The 15,266-nt window shown below is 41.7% G+C and overlaps 1 protein-coding gene across 1 annotated transcript in view; it reads left to right on the forward strand.

Annotated features, from left to right (window-relative positions):
* Positions 1 to 15,266, forward strand: part of nell2a (neural EGFL like 2a) — a 95,883-nt gene that overhangs the window by 17,548 nt on the left and 63,069 nt on the right. Inside the window, exons 6-12 of the mRNA XM_055057408.1 lie at positions 1,682 to 1,754; positions 2,293 to 2,375; positions 3,958 to 4,086; positions 7,109 to 7,211; positions 10,831 to 10,922; positions 13,345 to 13,450; positions 14,705 to 14,833. Of these exons, the coding sequence (XP_054913383.1) occupies positions 1,682 to 1,754; positions 2,293 to 2,375; positions 3,958 to 4,086; positions 7,109 to 7,211; positions 10,831 to 10,922; positions 13,345 to 13,450; positions 14,705 to 14,833 (715 nt within the window). The remainder of the gene's footprint in view (positions 1 to 1,681; positions 1,755 to 2,292; positions 2,376 to 3,957; positions 4,087 to 7,108; positions 7,212 to 10,830; positions 10,923 to 13,344; positions 13,451 to 14,704; positions 14,834 to 15,266) is intronic.

Here is a 15,266-nt window from a genome sequence, read left to right on the forward strand (position 1 = left end):
CTGAATAAGTTATCAATGTCATTGTTATTTCATTTCAATTGTAGAGCATTAAAGGTGAAAGAAAAAAAAAAGTTATTTCATGGTCTAATTGTTTTGCTATTAAAAATCAAAGTTTCACCAGGACCATGTGCGCCCTGTGAGAACCTCTGAGGTCAGTCAGTATGTCTCCCTACAGATGGCGTCTTTTTACATAACGGTTCAGTGAGTGGTTGATTGCATCCCTGCATTGTTCCTCGTTGTCCAAGTTAAGTGAGCAGATGAACAGTTAAAATTACAGCAATCGTAATACTCAGGGGGTTGGGGATTTTCTTCTTTGGTTAATTGTTCTTTTACATTTTAAGTGGCTGAAACAGTTAAATATTCCTCTTCCCCTCTCCGTGTTCTTCGTGTAATTTTTCATTTACTGTTAGCGCTCAGTGAAAAATCCCAGCAGGTTGATTTTTTTCATACGTCAGTTCATTTATTAGACACCTGACAGCTCTTTTCCTTTCTGCAATGCGCCGGCTCTCCCAAAATGATCCAATATAATGTGACAGATTTCATATAAATCCACCCGGTTACTGAACCTCAATCGCAAATTTGTCACATTAGTTGGTTAAATGCTTCACTGTGACTCTACTGCACATTTGTCGTTCGAGGCAGAATTCATCACAGGAGGTTATGAAATTTGCAGCGTGGCCACAACGAATGTACTTTTTTCCCCAATGGTTTCGTTACAATTTTGATCCCCTATCTCCTTTAACTTTTATTTATTATTTTATTATTATTATTTTTCATTTTTAGCGCTCGCTCGTGAAAAATCCGCACGTCATTTCGGCTGGATTTTAAAATTTGCGGCCAGCAAATTGAAGTGGCAAGACAATTTGAAAAACAATTTCTCCTACGTTGCGCTGCTCCACTTCTGTAAGGGTCATAAAGGCTCTCGAGGAGTGTACTGGGCCAGGTTGCCATGGCAACTGCGTATCTGCGTTCAGATGTGTACGTTTAGAGGGGCGGCTGGTGTTTGGACCGAGAACAAAAGGCTATCAGTTTGGGCCGTATGCATCTCGCCGAGTCTGAACCTGATGTTGATGCTCGTGAGAAAACGGCATACAAAACCATCAATTTCACTCAGACACACACACACACACACACACACACACACACGCACGCACACTCACACCCACGCACGCACACACACACACACACACACACACACACACACACACACACACACTGATTTCCCCATGTTGTTGTTGTTGTTTTTTTTAACCTAACTTCCTCCTGATCTCCACATATGAGATGACTCAACGGCGTCGCCTTAAAAGGAGTAATAACTAGAATTGTTTGTAAGTTTCTAAGTCAACCTCATTTCTAATAAATCCAGGGAGTTTGCCTTTGTGTAGCCATCAAATGCAGCTAAATAACAACGCAAAGGAAAGGGGTGAGAGTAACGGTTACTCTATGAAACCCAGAAAAAGCTCTCTGGTAGGTCAATAAAGGGGATTTAAATGGCACAAACCGCAGTGCTGAAACCTTTTGACAGTGTTAATATCATGAAACCAGAAGCTGGCCCATGCCTGCTTAGAAAAGCTCAATCACGTTCTTGGCAATTACCTCGGTTATCTAATTTTTGTAGTCTCTCTGTTCACTGAAAGCCATTGCGCTGGCTGATGAAGACACTGCTTGTGTCTGAATGCAGGGAGTGATGCAGGACGTGGAGATCCTGGTGATGCCGCAGGGATACATCTCACAGTGTCCAGATCTGAACAGAAGTAAGTCTTTCTCATCTTGTTTAGAAGAGTTTATTTTATTATTAAAACAACTAATTTAATTTACACTGAGTGAGACTTGATTGTTCTATTGTTTTCTGGTTTAAATCTTGGTACCTGATGTGTAAAACTTTGATAATGTTTTTTTTTTCCTTCAATGGTACCAACTGCTATCAAGAGACAAAGAGAAACTTGTCGCTTCAGCTGGTTTAAGCTCTGTGAAACTGCACAAAGTGCACCAGGAGGTCATACATTTAGGGTATTCTCATTCTGCACAAATATCCACATACGTATAATTTACATATCATGTTGAAATTGCTTTTCACGGTGGATCTGCGCTGCTTGTTCTTTTAAATTTGTTTACACGGTTCAGGTGTTTTATTCAAATAAACTTATTTTCCATATTAAGGAGCTTTGAGACAGAAATAGAAGAAAGTTCTATATTCCTGCTTTGTGATTATTTAGGAGGAAAAAAAAAAGTACAGTTAATATATTTGAATACATGGTCTGAAATTGTTCTGTCTTGTATTTTGTGACCCAGCATGTCCAACCTGCAATGACTTCCATGGACTTGTGCAGAAAATCATGGAGCTGCAGGACATCCTCGCGAAAACATCAAGCAAGGTAATGCGACACGTTTCATTTTGACATTTAATCCTGCTGGAGAAGATGAGCTTATGATGTTTAAACAAAGCGAGTATATTTATAGGTGTGAATTAATGTGTTGCAACTGCAGAAAAAAAAAAAAGAAGCAAAACAGAAAATATCACCTTGTGAATGTTGTTCTATCGCTGGAAAAGATTGTTAGAGATATAACTTTCATTTTCAGAGCTTCTTATTGAAGTAGTTTGACTTCTGGTGCAAATACTAATGAGCAGATTTATGAGGGTAATTGCAGATGCAACTTTTTTAGGCACAGCTAAGCTTTCACATATTTTTAGTTCTCAATGTAGTTGCAAAAGCATCAGCTCTGACGCCGATGCCCACATTTAACTGGCCCGCTCACATTCGTGTGTATCTCGGCATATTACAGCCGGAACTGAAAGCTATGCATCCTCAAAGACCCCAGATTTTTGAATCGTGCCAATTGCACAAACAAATACCATCTGTTTAAAGCCGGTTGATAATTATGGCGCAGGCAAACAAAAACAAAAGAGAAAAACCAAACCTACCTGATGTTGTTTTGCCTTTCCCAAAAAATCAAAAAACATGTCAGAAAACGTAGAAATCATCTGGTTCTACGGTAAAAAAAATAACTTGATATTTCTATTGAAATACCTCCTCTTTAAGTTGTCTTTCAAATTGGGATCGCTTTTTGAAAGAGGGAGCAAGAGGGAATACAACTGTTATTATTGTGGAAACACCAGCAGATGCTTCAACAGCAACGGTCGATAAACAGATGTTAAATAAATTAAGGATAGAGGCGATCCATCAGACTTACACAACCCTGATAATGAGACGAGGGACTCTGGTGAGAGGGAGGTGGGGCAGAGAGTGAGGAGGTGAGCAGGCAAACCTCTGCACCCCGCAATGAAAACCAAAGAGCCTTCACTCTCATGAAATCAACAGAAAATAATTGTATCCAAGTTTGATGATGTATTTGTATAGTCTACATCACGAAATGTGTTTGTTTGTCACATTTTTGAATCTTTTTAAAAAAAAAATTTAAAGTCAATTAATGTATTGATATTTCCAGATGAGTATGTCACTGGAATGGCTTTAACAATCTGCAGTTTCACTTTCTGATGTGAAGATACCATTCTGATGTGTTTAGTCAGACATGTCTTTTTAAAGTTTAGAGGAGCTGGATCTCTCTGTTAATTAAAAATGCAAAAAAAAAAAATAATAATAAAATAAAGAAAAATCTCAATGATCACTTCACTGCGCCTGATGTATTTGGGGCCTTAAGAAGAATTGCCAAAAACAAACAAACAAGCAAAAAAATCAAGCAGCAAATTGCTTTCATATAGCTACATCCATACAGTTCAATCTGCTTAGTAAAAGTGAATGTCCGGTGCAAAGCTGTTGCCTAAAACCCAAAAACAAAACGAGGAGGTTGCACTGCCTCCCTCCCTACGTGCGCGAAAAGGTGTCAGAAGCGCCAATTTCTGCGTGCGAATGTAGAAACAGACTGAATCTGACTGGAATCCTCTTTTCTTGGCTCGTAACGCTTTGCTTTTCCGTGTTTTCCGGGCGGGGCGAGCAGCTGTCCAGGGCCGAGGACAAGATGAACGGGCTGGACGGCTGCTACTGCGAGAGAACCTGCAGCGTCAAGGGGGTCGTCTACAGGGAGGACGAGGGCTGGACAGATGGCTGCAGGAACTGCACGTGCACGGTGGGACTTCACACTTTGACGTGTGAGGGAGAGACGGAGGGAGAGAAAGGCCCAAATTTAATCTCCCTGCATGCAAAAGAATGAATATAATCAACAATTATTTGCTTATTACAGCTGGCTCTTGTGTTTACGAATGTCTGAGTGAGTGATCAAATAAACACTGTAATTATGTGCGAGAGCATGAGGTTTGTGTGTGTGTGGCAACATGCATTTTTAATCATGTCTGTATTGCTGTTGTCTCAGCTCTCGGCTCAGTTATCCATATGTGACGCACACATGTTCACTGCCATAATGGCACAGTTAGCTTTTGACGTTTCTGTTTGATTGAGTTCGCAAGTGTTGAGCTGGATAGACTGTTGGATGTTGAATTGCCGAAAATTGCTGTCATCAGCTTGTATTGCCATCTTTTTTATTCATTTAGTTTTTTTTTTTTTCTAGTACATTATGAGATTTTCTAACCCCAGAGAAATGAAACTGCTTCCCATGGTGCCGAACACAAACAACTCCGCTTTGGATTATTATACTCCCAGGCATTTAAATCTGCCATATAAAAAGTGTAAAGAATTATAAATGACTGGAGATATTGGGCCTGTTCCACATCAGCAAGCAGATTTCACCGTTTGTCAGCGAGCTCGGTTTTGAAACATGACTCTCACCGAGGAGCCACTGAACTGCTCCATCCAGCCAATCAGATGCCTTCACGCACCGCTAACCAACATGCAATGAGAGAGAAAAGAAAAAAACAGAGGGAAGAAATCACATATCTCTTAATGTGCTGCACCTAATTGCTCCTGACAGATGATAATTACCATCAGGGATTTGTTCAACCCACTCAACCAATGGAATAGCTACATTCATTATGGGGACGCTGTTTTTGCCGTTACCCGGCTGCAATTAAGGAATTAGATGGGATGCGCTCCTTACCTTATGTGCAGCAATTAGATGTGACCTTTAAAATTCAAAGGTGAGGCATTAAGATGTTATCAATTATGTGGATCAGGTTCATAGATGTTGCTGTCACAGAGCTCTCAGCCGTGAAAACGATGTTAATTACAGGCAGAGCAGCCAGAACGTAGACGCCACTGGAATGTGTTGCATGCACTGAGAAAATATAGCTTTCATAAACCAGTTATTTATTTATTTATTTTGAACTAAACTGTGCATATGGTGCTGAACTACGGCGTTCAAAAGAATCAAGCGATCGGGTTTTGTTGTAAAACTTTTAACATGGCTGTCCAACTTTATTCCATTGCCAAACCAACTATAGGTTCTTTACTGGTTCTGTGCAATAACTGGTTTGAGAACCAGCTACGGAGACCCACCGTTACGTCACTTAAAATGTCTCGTCAGTTAAATGTTTGATCCTCTCTCTGCTGTATGCTGATCTTTATGTGGAGGACTCCATCGCAGTGGAACAGTTTTAACAACCCAATTCACATTATCTCTGCATTCCTGCTAAGAGATGTTCAAATGCCAATTTATTTAGGTTAGTTAAAACAGCAGGCGGCATTTGCGAACGCCACTGCAGTCTTGGTTTAAGGATGTGTGGGACTCATCAAAGAAACCAGGTTGTTTTGATTTACTCATGCTGTTCTTATGAATGGGTTTGGGAATAGCATTGTGCGGCTGTTTGCAAGGCATTAACCCACATGTATCAAAACACCTCATGGAAAATAGGAAGCAGTGAGCTCTTGAAATTCCTGTGCCAATTTGATATTTTGCTAAAGTTGAGCAGTTTTATCTCAAAACTTCTTTTATGCCCACAGTAGCCAGTGACACAGAGGTATTCCTTGCAGCATGAGATGGTGCATTGTCATGCATGAGGATGATTTTGCTAAGTGATCAGTCAGAAAGTCCAAATACTTTGCTGAGGTCATTCTCACATCTTCAGGGACTCTGAAGGGGCCGACCAGCTCTCTCTCTCTCTCCCCATGATTTGGGCCCCAAGCATGACTCCACCACCTCCTTGCCGACGTCACAGCCGTGTTGGGACATGGTGGCCGTCCACCACCAATCCACGACCGCGTCCATCTGGACCATCCAGGGTTGCACAGCAGTCATCAGTGAACAAGTCTGTTTGAAAATGAATCTTCACGTACAGCTGGGCCCACAGAGACCTTTTCTGCTTGTGAGCCCTGGTTAGGGTTGGCCCAATAGTCTGTTCATGCAGCCTCTGGAGAATCCTCCACCTTGAGGTTCCAGAGGCACCAGCAGCTTCATATCACTGTTTGCTGCTGTGTAAGGGCATTTTAACAGCTGCTCTCATAATACAATGAATTTGTCTAACAGAAACCTTCCTCTTTATGCCTTTATCTCTACAAACCCATCTTTGTTCTGAATCAGCCACAAATCTCTTCACTGTATGATGATAATGCTTCAGTTTTTGTCAAATAACTAATATTTTTATACCTTGTCATACGGCACTACACTATCTGATGATGTTCTCTTTCCCATATTGCTTGAAACCTGTGGCCTGATTAATAATGTGGAACATCCTTCTTAAGTAGATTTCCTTTAATTGAGCCACCAGACAAACTAATCGACCAGCTCTCTGAAATTAATTATAGTGATTCAAAGAACCCTGACACACAATACCATCTATAAATTTAATAGCACAACAAAAAAATGTAATCTTTATGATACTTAAATCCAATTTGCATAATAATTTGGAACACGGCGTAGGGAAGAAGGTTCTTTCTTCAAGCAAAGTCAAATCAAAAGCCACGAGTTGAATATATTTTTGCTCACATTCAAAACACTTTGTGTGGCCAGAGAGTAACGTTGCACGTCACCCTGCAGCAGTCATTCGTACGGTGAAACATGGTAGTGGCAGCATCATTCTGTTGGGATGCTCTTCCACTGCAGGAACAAGGAAGCTGCTTAGAGAGGAAGCAACCAGGCAGGGTTTGCACACTTGTGCACAGCGGCGTATATTTTAAGAAGTCGACACGGAGAGGGTGGCGGGGGCTGTTGTTTGGTCGCTGTTCAAACAACATGATTTTTTTTTGTGTGTCTCCTGCAGAACGGCACGGTGCAATGCGAGGCCATCTCCTGCCCTCCCCCTCAGTGCCCGGCAGGCATGGCTCCTGCCTACGTGAAGGGAGCCTGCTGCAAGGAGTGCCTGCGTAAGTGGAGTACTCTTAACCTCTGCACCTTCCTACACTTACGAAAGCACGGATGTTATAGCTCAGGCACAGAGCCACGCACACACTCCAGATCAGAGCGGAGCAACCTCCACAAGCAGCTCCAGAGAGCAAACATAACGCCTCCACCAGGGCTGCCTGACAATTGACCGGGGCTCCGCCGTGTTGCTAAGTTACATCCTAACATGTCCCTCGAGATGAGTCCGTCCTTTCGGCATATACACGGACCAATCAATTATTCACAAGCTGGCTTCAAAACACAGATGGCCAGCAGTCACACAGACGTGAGCCAGTGAATCTGGGATCGCTGCGTGCGATGAAAAGCACTTCCTATTTGTGGTGCGACACGCTGCCGCTCTGAGGAAAGTGAAGAGGAGCGAAGTGTTAAATGTTAAAGGCCCAAAATGAGGCGCACGCTTGGCAGCGTCTCCATAAATGTCCATTTTTTAACTTTTAGCGCTCATGCGCTCTGGCTGGGGGGGATAAATAATTCTGTTTCATCACGTTGCTACAAAGAGGGTCGGGATTTTTTTTTTTTTCCAAAAGTCTTTGAGCTGAGCAATGAACTCTTATTAGCCTCTTCACAGCAGCAGACTGCATCTCATATTCTCTCAATTCCTCTCTCATTACAGATGGATTTCAGTGGCTATTATCATCCTTTCACACCATGGAATAGTTTTTCTAAATAAGAATAAAAAGAAAAGGTTTTGAAAAATGGTTAAAAAAAAACCTGCCAGTGTCTGGATCAATGTCCGGCTTACATGCTGTTTATTCTGTCTCATCACCTTTCTCTGCGGTTTGTAATTACTTTCAGTCTAATTCTTACCCCTTCATATAAGATCAGACATCATATAAAAATACGACGACGCAGAATGTATGGTTGCATAGTATTTCTTTGCAGATTTGACTTCACGTGTGGTGCCAGCCGTCTTCCTTTCAGAGCTCGCTCCTCACTGACTCCCACGTTCTTCTGCTGCTGCTCTCCGGCTTCGTTTGCATGCGTGACATAAGACGAGGTTCAGCTCTGTCGGAAAAAAAACCCGTTAGTCTCAGGGAAGAATAGGCGATGCTACCTTAACATTTTTTATCTAATTGAGCGGTACTTCACACCAGTTGCAGCCCGTCATATTTTAAACTGTCCAAACAGCAAAAATAAGATTTTTGGAACTAATTAAAGCTCATAGTTAATTTTGCTAGATGTGTAATTCTTATCACAAAGTTTCCACGTGTCTTTAAAGTCTTAAATTTGTGGTGTCAGAAATTAAGGCCTTAAGATGTCTTGATTTCGTAATTGAAAATGTAAGCTGGCCTTAAAGTTGTTAATAGAAAGTCTTAAATTCTGTTATGGTGGGACTATTTGATGTAGTTTTTTTTTTTTGCTGGACTTTTCTGTCAGGCAAACATTTGAGTCGCACGCAGACGTCTTCGTTGAGGTAGCGCTTGCTAGCGTCTAATGTACATTTGCTATAGCTAGCTAGCTTTCTGCCTCTGTCCTGGGCAAGTATAAATTTGACTGGACAATATACATTTTTGCCACTGGCTGAATTTATGTTGTCTCTATGTAGGCAGCTATACAGTTTTCAATAAACACAACAATATCTAATAACATATTTATATCTAAGGCAAAATGTGAAGAAAATGTTTCTTTCTTTTCGCATTTTGCTTTGATCGTCATACATTTTAACGACTAGCATTTCAGCTGCTGGGCACAGCATTCTGGGCAGGTTATATGATATAGACTCGCAGGGTGCTGCAACATCCAATACAGTCTCTCTTTCACAAGGAGTCAACTTCCTTGTGAAACGTGAAAAGAAAAAAAACAACAAGGACCGCACAGATTGCAAGGGAGAATCCTCAATTGATCAAGATTCAATATAAATAGCGTGTTACAAGCACAGAAATATTCTTTCTGATACCAAATAAAGAAGAAAATACTGTTGCGGAATGTGTCTATTCCTTTGTGGATTTGACTTCACTCGTTGTGCAAGTGGGCTTCATTTGAGAACTCGCTCGTCACAAACTCCCACACTCTTATGCTGCTGCTCTCCAGCTTCCTTTGCCAGAGCGCCACAAGATCAGATTCAGGTCAGAAAGGAAGCCATTAGTCCCAGCTTGTAAGCATCTTGCCTCGGCATCATTTCGGGGGAGTTGCAGCATGGCAGACTTTAACCCTAAATCAGTCGCGAACACAAACACGGCGCTCTTAAAACCCAACGCTCCTTCCTGAGCTGCGCTTATCTCAACGAGGTGCACGCAGCTAATGAGGCATGCTGCGGCTTTGGAGAGAGCGGCGCCACGTATTTCTCCTCAACAAAGACACGATTCGTCCCCCAAATTAAAGCCTCATCTCGTTTCACTCGGCCTGGCAGGGGAGAGGGTTGCGCTTTGTTTGTCTTTTCCCCTTTTTCGAGGGGAAAAGACAAATCCTGCCAAGCGCGGCGCTCGAGAAGCCGTCCGCTTCCATCGTCCGCCGCTCGGTGATGGTACCCGACCGGTGGTGTCAATCATCCCCGCCCCTCGCATCAACAGCAACCTGTCTGACCCCCAGCGCCTCGCCAAGCCGGGGGGCTCTTTCTACCCACGTCGCTGTTTTCGCAGCGCCCCCGCCCTCGGCGGCCTCCTTCATTATTTAAAACAGATTGTCTTTAGGGCGGCGCCGGGAAGTGCTTTCTCTCTCAACACATTAACTATGTCATCACTTCTTCTGTCGCAGCTCTTAATTGGGTTTAACATGCTTGATTCGGTCTGACTCTCATTTACCTGAGGCTTTAAAAAGCTTAAAGGAGCTTCTGATGATAAGAACGGAATATGTGAGGCATGCTAAACAGCTCTGGCTTCAGTGTTGGAAAATTTGGGGAGAAATGCAAAAAAAAAACGTAAGAAAATAATAAAGCCTCATTTTCCCCTCTGTTGTTAATTGTAGTTTTGGTCACGAAACCATTATGTTAGGAGTTTGCCAGAAATCAGATTAGGGATTTATTCACGTTAATCCCCAGGAACAAACACAATACTTTCTATCAATTAAAATGTTATTCAACCTCAGGCCTCAGTTTTAAATCCGGGAACTTTGTCCCACTTCAGCTAATCTAACATAAAACAAAATGAGTTCAGATATTTCAGTCTTTTGGTGCATAGACTGTATTAGTTCCAGTGGATGTGTTGGAGCATTACCTTAAGCTATTTACAGACAAGACACTTATCTTATTCTTCAAGGTGTTTATTTCTCCATTTTGACTGTTCCTGTCCAGTTGTTGGGTTAAACTAGCTTTGCCGTTTCGATTGAGCTCAGATTATCTCAAAGTTTTGTTTTTCGAGTTTTTGTTTTGTTCGTTTGCTCTGGTCTAAAACGCAGTGAAAACATGCTTGCGCTGAATAATTCAAACTGTTCTTTTCCTAAAAAGAAACGTAGGTAATGTAACAAAATATTTTGTGCTAGCTCACATCTTCTCATTGACGTGCCGCATGTAGGAAAAAAGGCAGATCGTTATCTTTAACTATAACATCAAAAAAAAAAGTAAAGTTGGGCTGTTGAGTCTTTGTTTACTTATATAGCGGGCCTTCTTCAGTTTATTTGTGTATGTGTGTGTGTTTCTCCCACCAGCTGTCTGCTTGTTCGGTGGAAGAGAGTTGGTGGAGGGAGATCAGAAGGCTGTGCGCGACTCTTCTGGCAGGTGCCTGCTGTTTGAATGTCGGGTAAGTCAAGTCAGCACATACACTCAGAGACACGCGCTGCAGCCGGCTCGGTGAAAAAAATTGAATCAAAATCCTCCCCTGAAAGAAAATTGGGCCGTAACTCAGGTAGTAGCTATTACACTATTGATGTCTGTGTCACAGTGTACAGCATGCTGTCTGATTAAATGCTTATTCCATATCTAAAGTGGTCTAGCTTGACAAAATTCAGGCTTTCTGAGCTGCTTTTTCCGCTTGAGCTAATTTTGCTGGCCTTCTTTGTTCCAAACACCTTTTCTAAGCACTGCAATGTGCTGCTTCACTTAACTGTGATCTTCTTTCTTTAGCTAAGACATCAGCATTCACTCTAAAGTGAAGTGGAATCACTCTGAACCCCTCACTGCTCAGAATCTTTACATTCGAACACACCAGAAACGTTTACTCAGCTCCTAGAGACGCAACGCAAAGAAAGAAGTCAGAGCCCAGGGTCTCTTGTGTAAAATAAAACAAAAAAGCAGAGTACAAATCTAAGATGACTAGTGTGGTTTGTATATAGAACACATTTACACATACATTGCTGTTAGTAGTTTTATTATATCATTCATTAATCCAGGTAAAAGTCTTAATAAATATTAAAATAGTGATTTCAAGGGAGAACTGGTCCCTTTTGCACCAAAATATATGACAATAGTTCCCACATTCTCATAAGATTTAGCCGTCTTAGTTTTGGCCATTTTAATGATTTTAATTTTAGTAACTTTTACCCTTATCGTTTTTCATATCTTTTCTGCTTTCTATGCTTTTAGCAAAGCATTAAGTTGGGCTAAGCTGACGCGAACATCCAAAGTCGACTGGAAAAAAATTCAGTGAGCCGTTGCTGTAAGCCAACATCATTGTTTCATTTGAAAAAAAAAGTTTAAGTTCGAAGTTCGATAACTTCTCACAAAGGGTGTTTTTGTCGGAAATAAAGAACAATTTTAGTTCTCCACATTAGGAGCCCTGAGGATCTCCTTGGATTCTGGCAGAAGAGGAGAAAAGAAACCCAACATGATTGGTCCACTTTATTCAGACTGATACGTTTGCAAAAATAGTGTCAAATGAATCAAACAACAACTAAAAATCAAGTGTGTTAGAAAATAATCAGACCAAGGCAATTTAGCCCAACTGCACACAGTCCTTGTGTGTTTTTTTAATTGTCTGTCACATATGTGTGAGAAGCTCCCCTACCTACACTGTGATGAAAAATTGCTCCAAATTCACATATCTACTTCAGCAGTGTTGTGCCTTGCAGTAGATAAGAGGCTCAGCTGAGCTCTGCTGCTCTGCGGTGCGTCTGTCATCGACTGTAGCCATTTTTCAAAGCTAGTCATCAGACACAATGTTGACTCACATCAATTCTATTAAGTAATTATTCAAAATGTTTAACTTTTGTCCGCCTGCTGCACCAGATGGGTGCATTGCTCACTTTTGGGAATACTTCACTTGATGGCATTTCACCAGACAGGCTCCAATCAATCACAGAAAAGTGATCCGAAGTTTTAATCACCCGTCTGCGCCACAACAAACCCACTGATTCCTGGTATCCAATGAACCGCTGGAATGAGCCGTTCCAGACAGCTGTCTGGCTCGCTCGCTCGCACCCCACCTGGCCCATCTGTAGTCCCCGCAAAAAATGACTGGCAGCCCCCCGGCAGATCAAAGAAGTGGGGAAGGGGAGGGCTGTCAGTCAGCCCACCGCTGCAAACTTCTCCGGGCTCCCCCTGACAGCTGCTTGTCATGCCTCTGATCTTCTGTCTGCCTGCTGGCTGAAAAAGATGGCGGAGTTTTTTTTGAGGGTGGTTGGCGAGAAGTACTGCTAGCAAGGAAACTTTTTTTTTTTTAGGGCTTTTTGAGGAAAAGTTTATCAGTTTCACACAGGACTACGATGAGCTGTGTTAATGAAACATCAGCTTTTACCAGGAGGCCATTTTAAGATGAAGCGGAACGTTTGTTTGATTGAGATGTTTGATTGTTGTCATCCTAGCTATCTCTGAATTTTAATGAGTCCAAATTAGCATCAATGGAACGCGCACAGATTAGATCATTAGGGAAGCTGACTACAGGCATGTGGGGAAAAGATAACCTCTAATCAGTTTCACACACTGACTAAATGCAGACTTAATCCAAATGTTTGATTCACCATTTGTTTCCTTTAATAAAGACACACTATTTCTTTTTCTCACCTCCAAAGGTAGATTTGGGGGAAGAAAAAAAAATCTCTGAGAGGCCAATCCATAATTGGACTGTAATGAACGTGGGAGGATGAGGGAGAGCGGAACATTGGAAAAGGAAACACAATAGATGAATAATTACCTACATAATTATCCGCAGGACCTGAGAAAATGAAGGAGGATAGCAGAGTTCACCCAAGAAGTAGCTCATGGGAATTTTGATGTGCCCTTCACAGGAGCGAGGCATGCATCGAGTCGTCCCCACCGATCCCTGTCCTGAACTCAACTGCCCGGAGTCGGAGCAAATCACTTTGAGCAGCAGATGCTGTAAAGTCTGCAGAGGTATTGAAGATCTGTCATGCTGTAAATGTGTTAGCCAGCCCATTATTCTGCAAAACTCATTGCACCTTATAGAGCATGTCCAGGTGTTACAGATGTGTCTGTGATGCTAACCAGTTAGGCCGTGAGTTTTATTGTTAAGTGTCGTCTACATTTGTAGGCCTGCCTGGGAAAGATGTCTGAAACATCTTTAAAACAAAAATCCCCCCATAAATTTTGGAACATTTATTTATTAAGGGAAGACTCTCCTATCAGAAATTAAGAAATATCAAAGTTACAAAATGGGAATTACAATATATATGCACCCTGAAAAAATAGAGTTCACACTTTTAATCTTTTTCAATGTGTCTGTCAACTTTAAATCAGTGAACCACAACTTCTTGTTTACTTTTAGTACACGTTACGCACACAGTTGATGACAAGAAGCACTGTGCATTATATTATATAAGCTAATTTTGGAAAATCCATTCACACATTGAATGTTTTTTAGCCATTTTTTGCAACCTACAGACAGGAGGATCATGCTCTCATAGACTCTCAGCCAGTGCAGTTAGAGAGGTCGATCAATCCCAGGTGAGGCTCAGCTCTCTGCTGCCTCACCAGCTTCGCTTTCGAACATTTGAATGGGAAAATGGGAAAATTGAGTGATTTTGAAGAAAAACATAATCAGAATTGGTTCATCTAAGTGAAAAACAGGTACTTTATAGCACAAACCACAGGGTGAAAATAGCTATATAAATTATTTTATCATAATATGTTATTTTCCCATGATGGCAGGACGGCACGTCACTGGTCAGTTGTATTAAACCATCATTGTGGCAGCCGTGGCTTCTTTAAAATGTAGCTTTTACATTTCTTTTCCAGGTTTGCAACTAAGTATGGAGGAAGCTTTCGATGAAAATACAAATAGCCTAAATATTGCTAAAAAGTGCCATCATCAGTCATTTTCTATTAGGTAATGTGTTATAGTTTGAGATATAACATCAGTGTGAAATGTAAGTATTAAGTGTTTATATAATCTTTAATGTTAATTACTTTTTCTGGTGAAAACTGACATGTAGAAAATACAAAGTTTCAACATTTTCTTTAGTTTCTGGAGCAACCACTAGTATTTTTATCAAAATATGCCAGTAAAAGACTCAACAGTTGAAACACCACCGAGCAAAGTAAATGATCCTGAAACAAAGCCTTCCCTCCACCCCCCTCCTCCTGCCTCGTCTGTGTGTTTCAACCTTTGTGGATGCGCGCCTGCTGCAGGTCACGACTTCTGCTCAGAGGGCCACGGCTGCATGGAGCACTCCGACTGCGTGAACCTGGAGGCGGGAGACTGCTGCGTCTGTAAGGACGGCTTCCGCCCACTGCGCGATGACAACGCCTACTGCGAAGGTACGACGGGGCTCTGAATAACAATACCCCGACTTTACGCCGAAGTTGGTTTGCCCTACACGAGAGGGCATTCGGGCTTTCTTTCTTCTTGTTTGTGTTAATGTGCGTGAGTCGCATTTGAAAAGGTCGTATGAATAAAAAAAAAAAGGAAGAGTGCCCTCTGGGAAGAAGGTGGCATTGTGAAACTAATGTTATTTTTACACCCAACGATTTACAGAGCAGTCCTGGCTCGAGATAACCCTGTGTACCATCCATGACAGCAGACAAATATAACAGCGTGGGTGACATTGAAATAAGAAGGTGGAAAATCGGAGTGAGTTGGTGAGGAGGATGTGTGTATTGTGGCTTACAAAGTGATCAAGACACTAAAACTTTTCCACAATTCCTGACATGAGCCAAAAGTTTAGTTGCGTTTTATTTGGAAGTAGCATAT

This window comes from Poeciliopsis prolifica, unplaced genomic scaffold, assembly GCF_027474105.1.
Source record: "Poeciliopsis prolifica strain line A6 unplaced genomic scaffold, Auburn_PproV2 SCAFFOLD001, whole genome shotgun sequence".
Classification (NCBI taxonomy): Eukaryota; Metazoa; Chordata; class Actinopteri; order Cyprinodontiformes; family Poeciliidae; genus Poeciliopsis; species Poeciliopsis prolifica.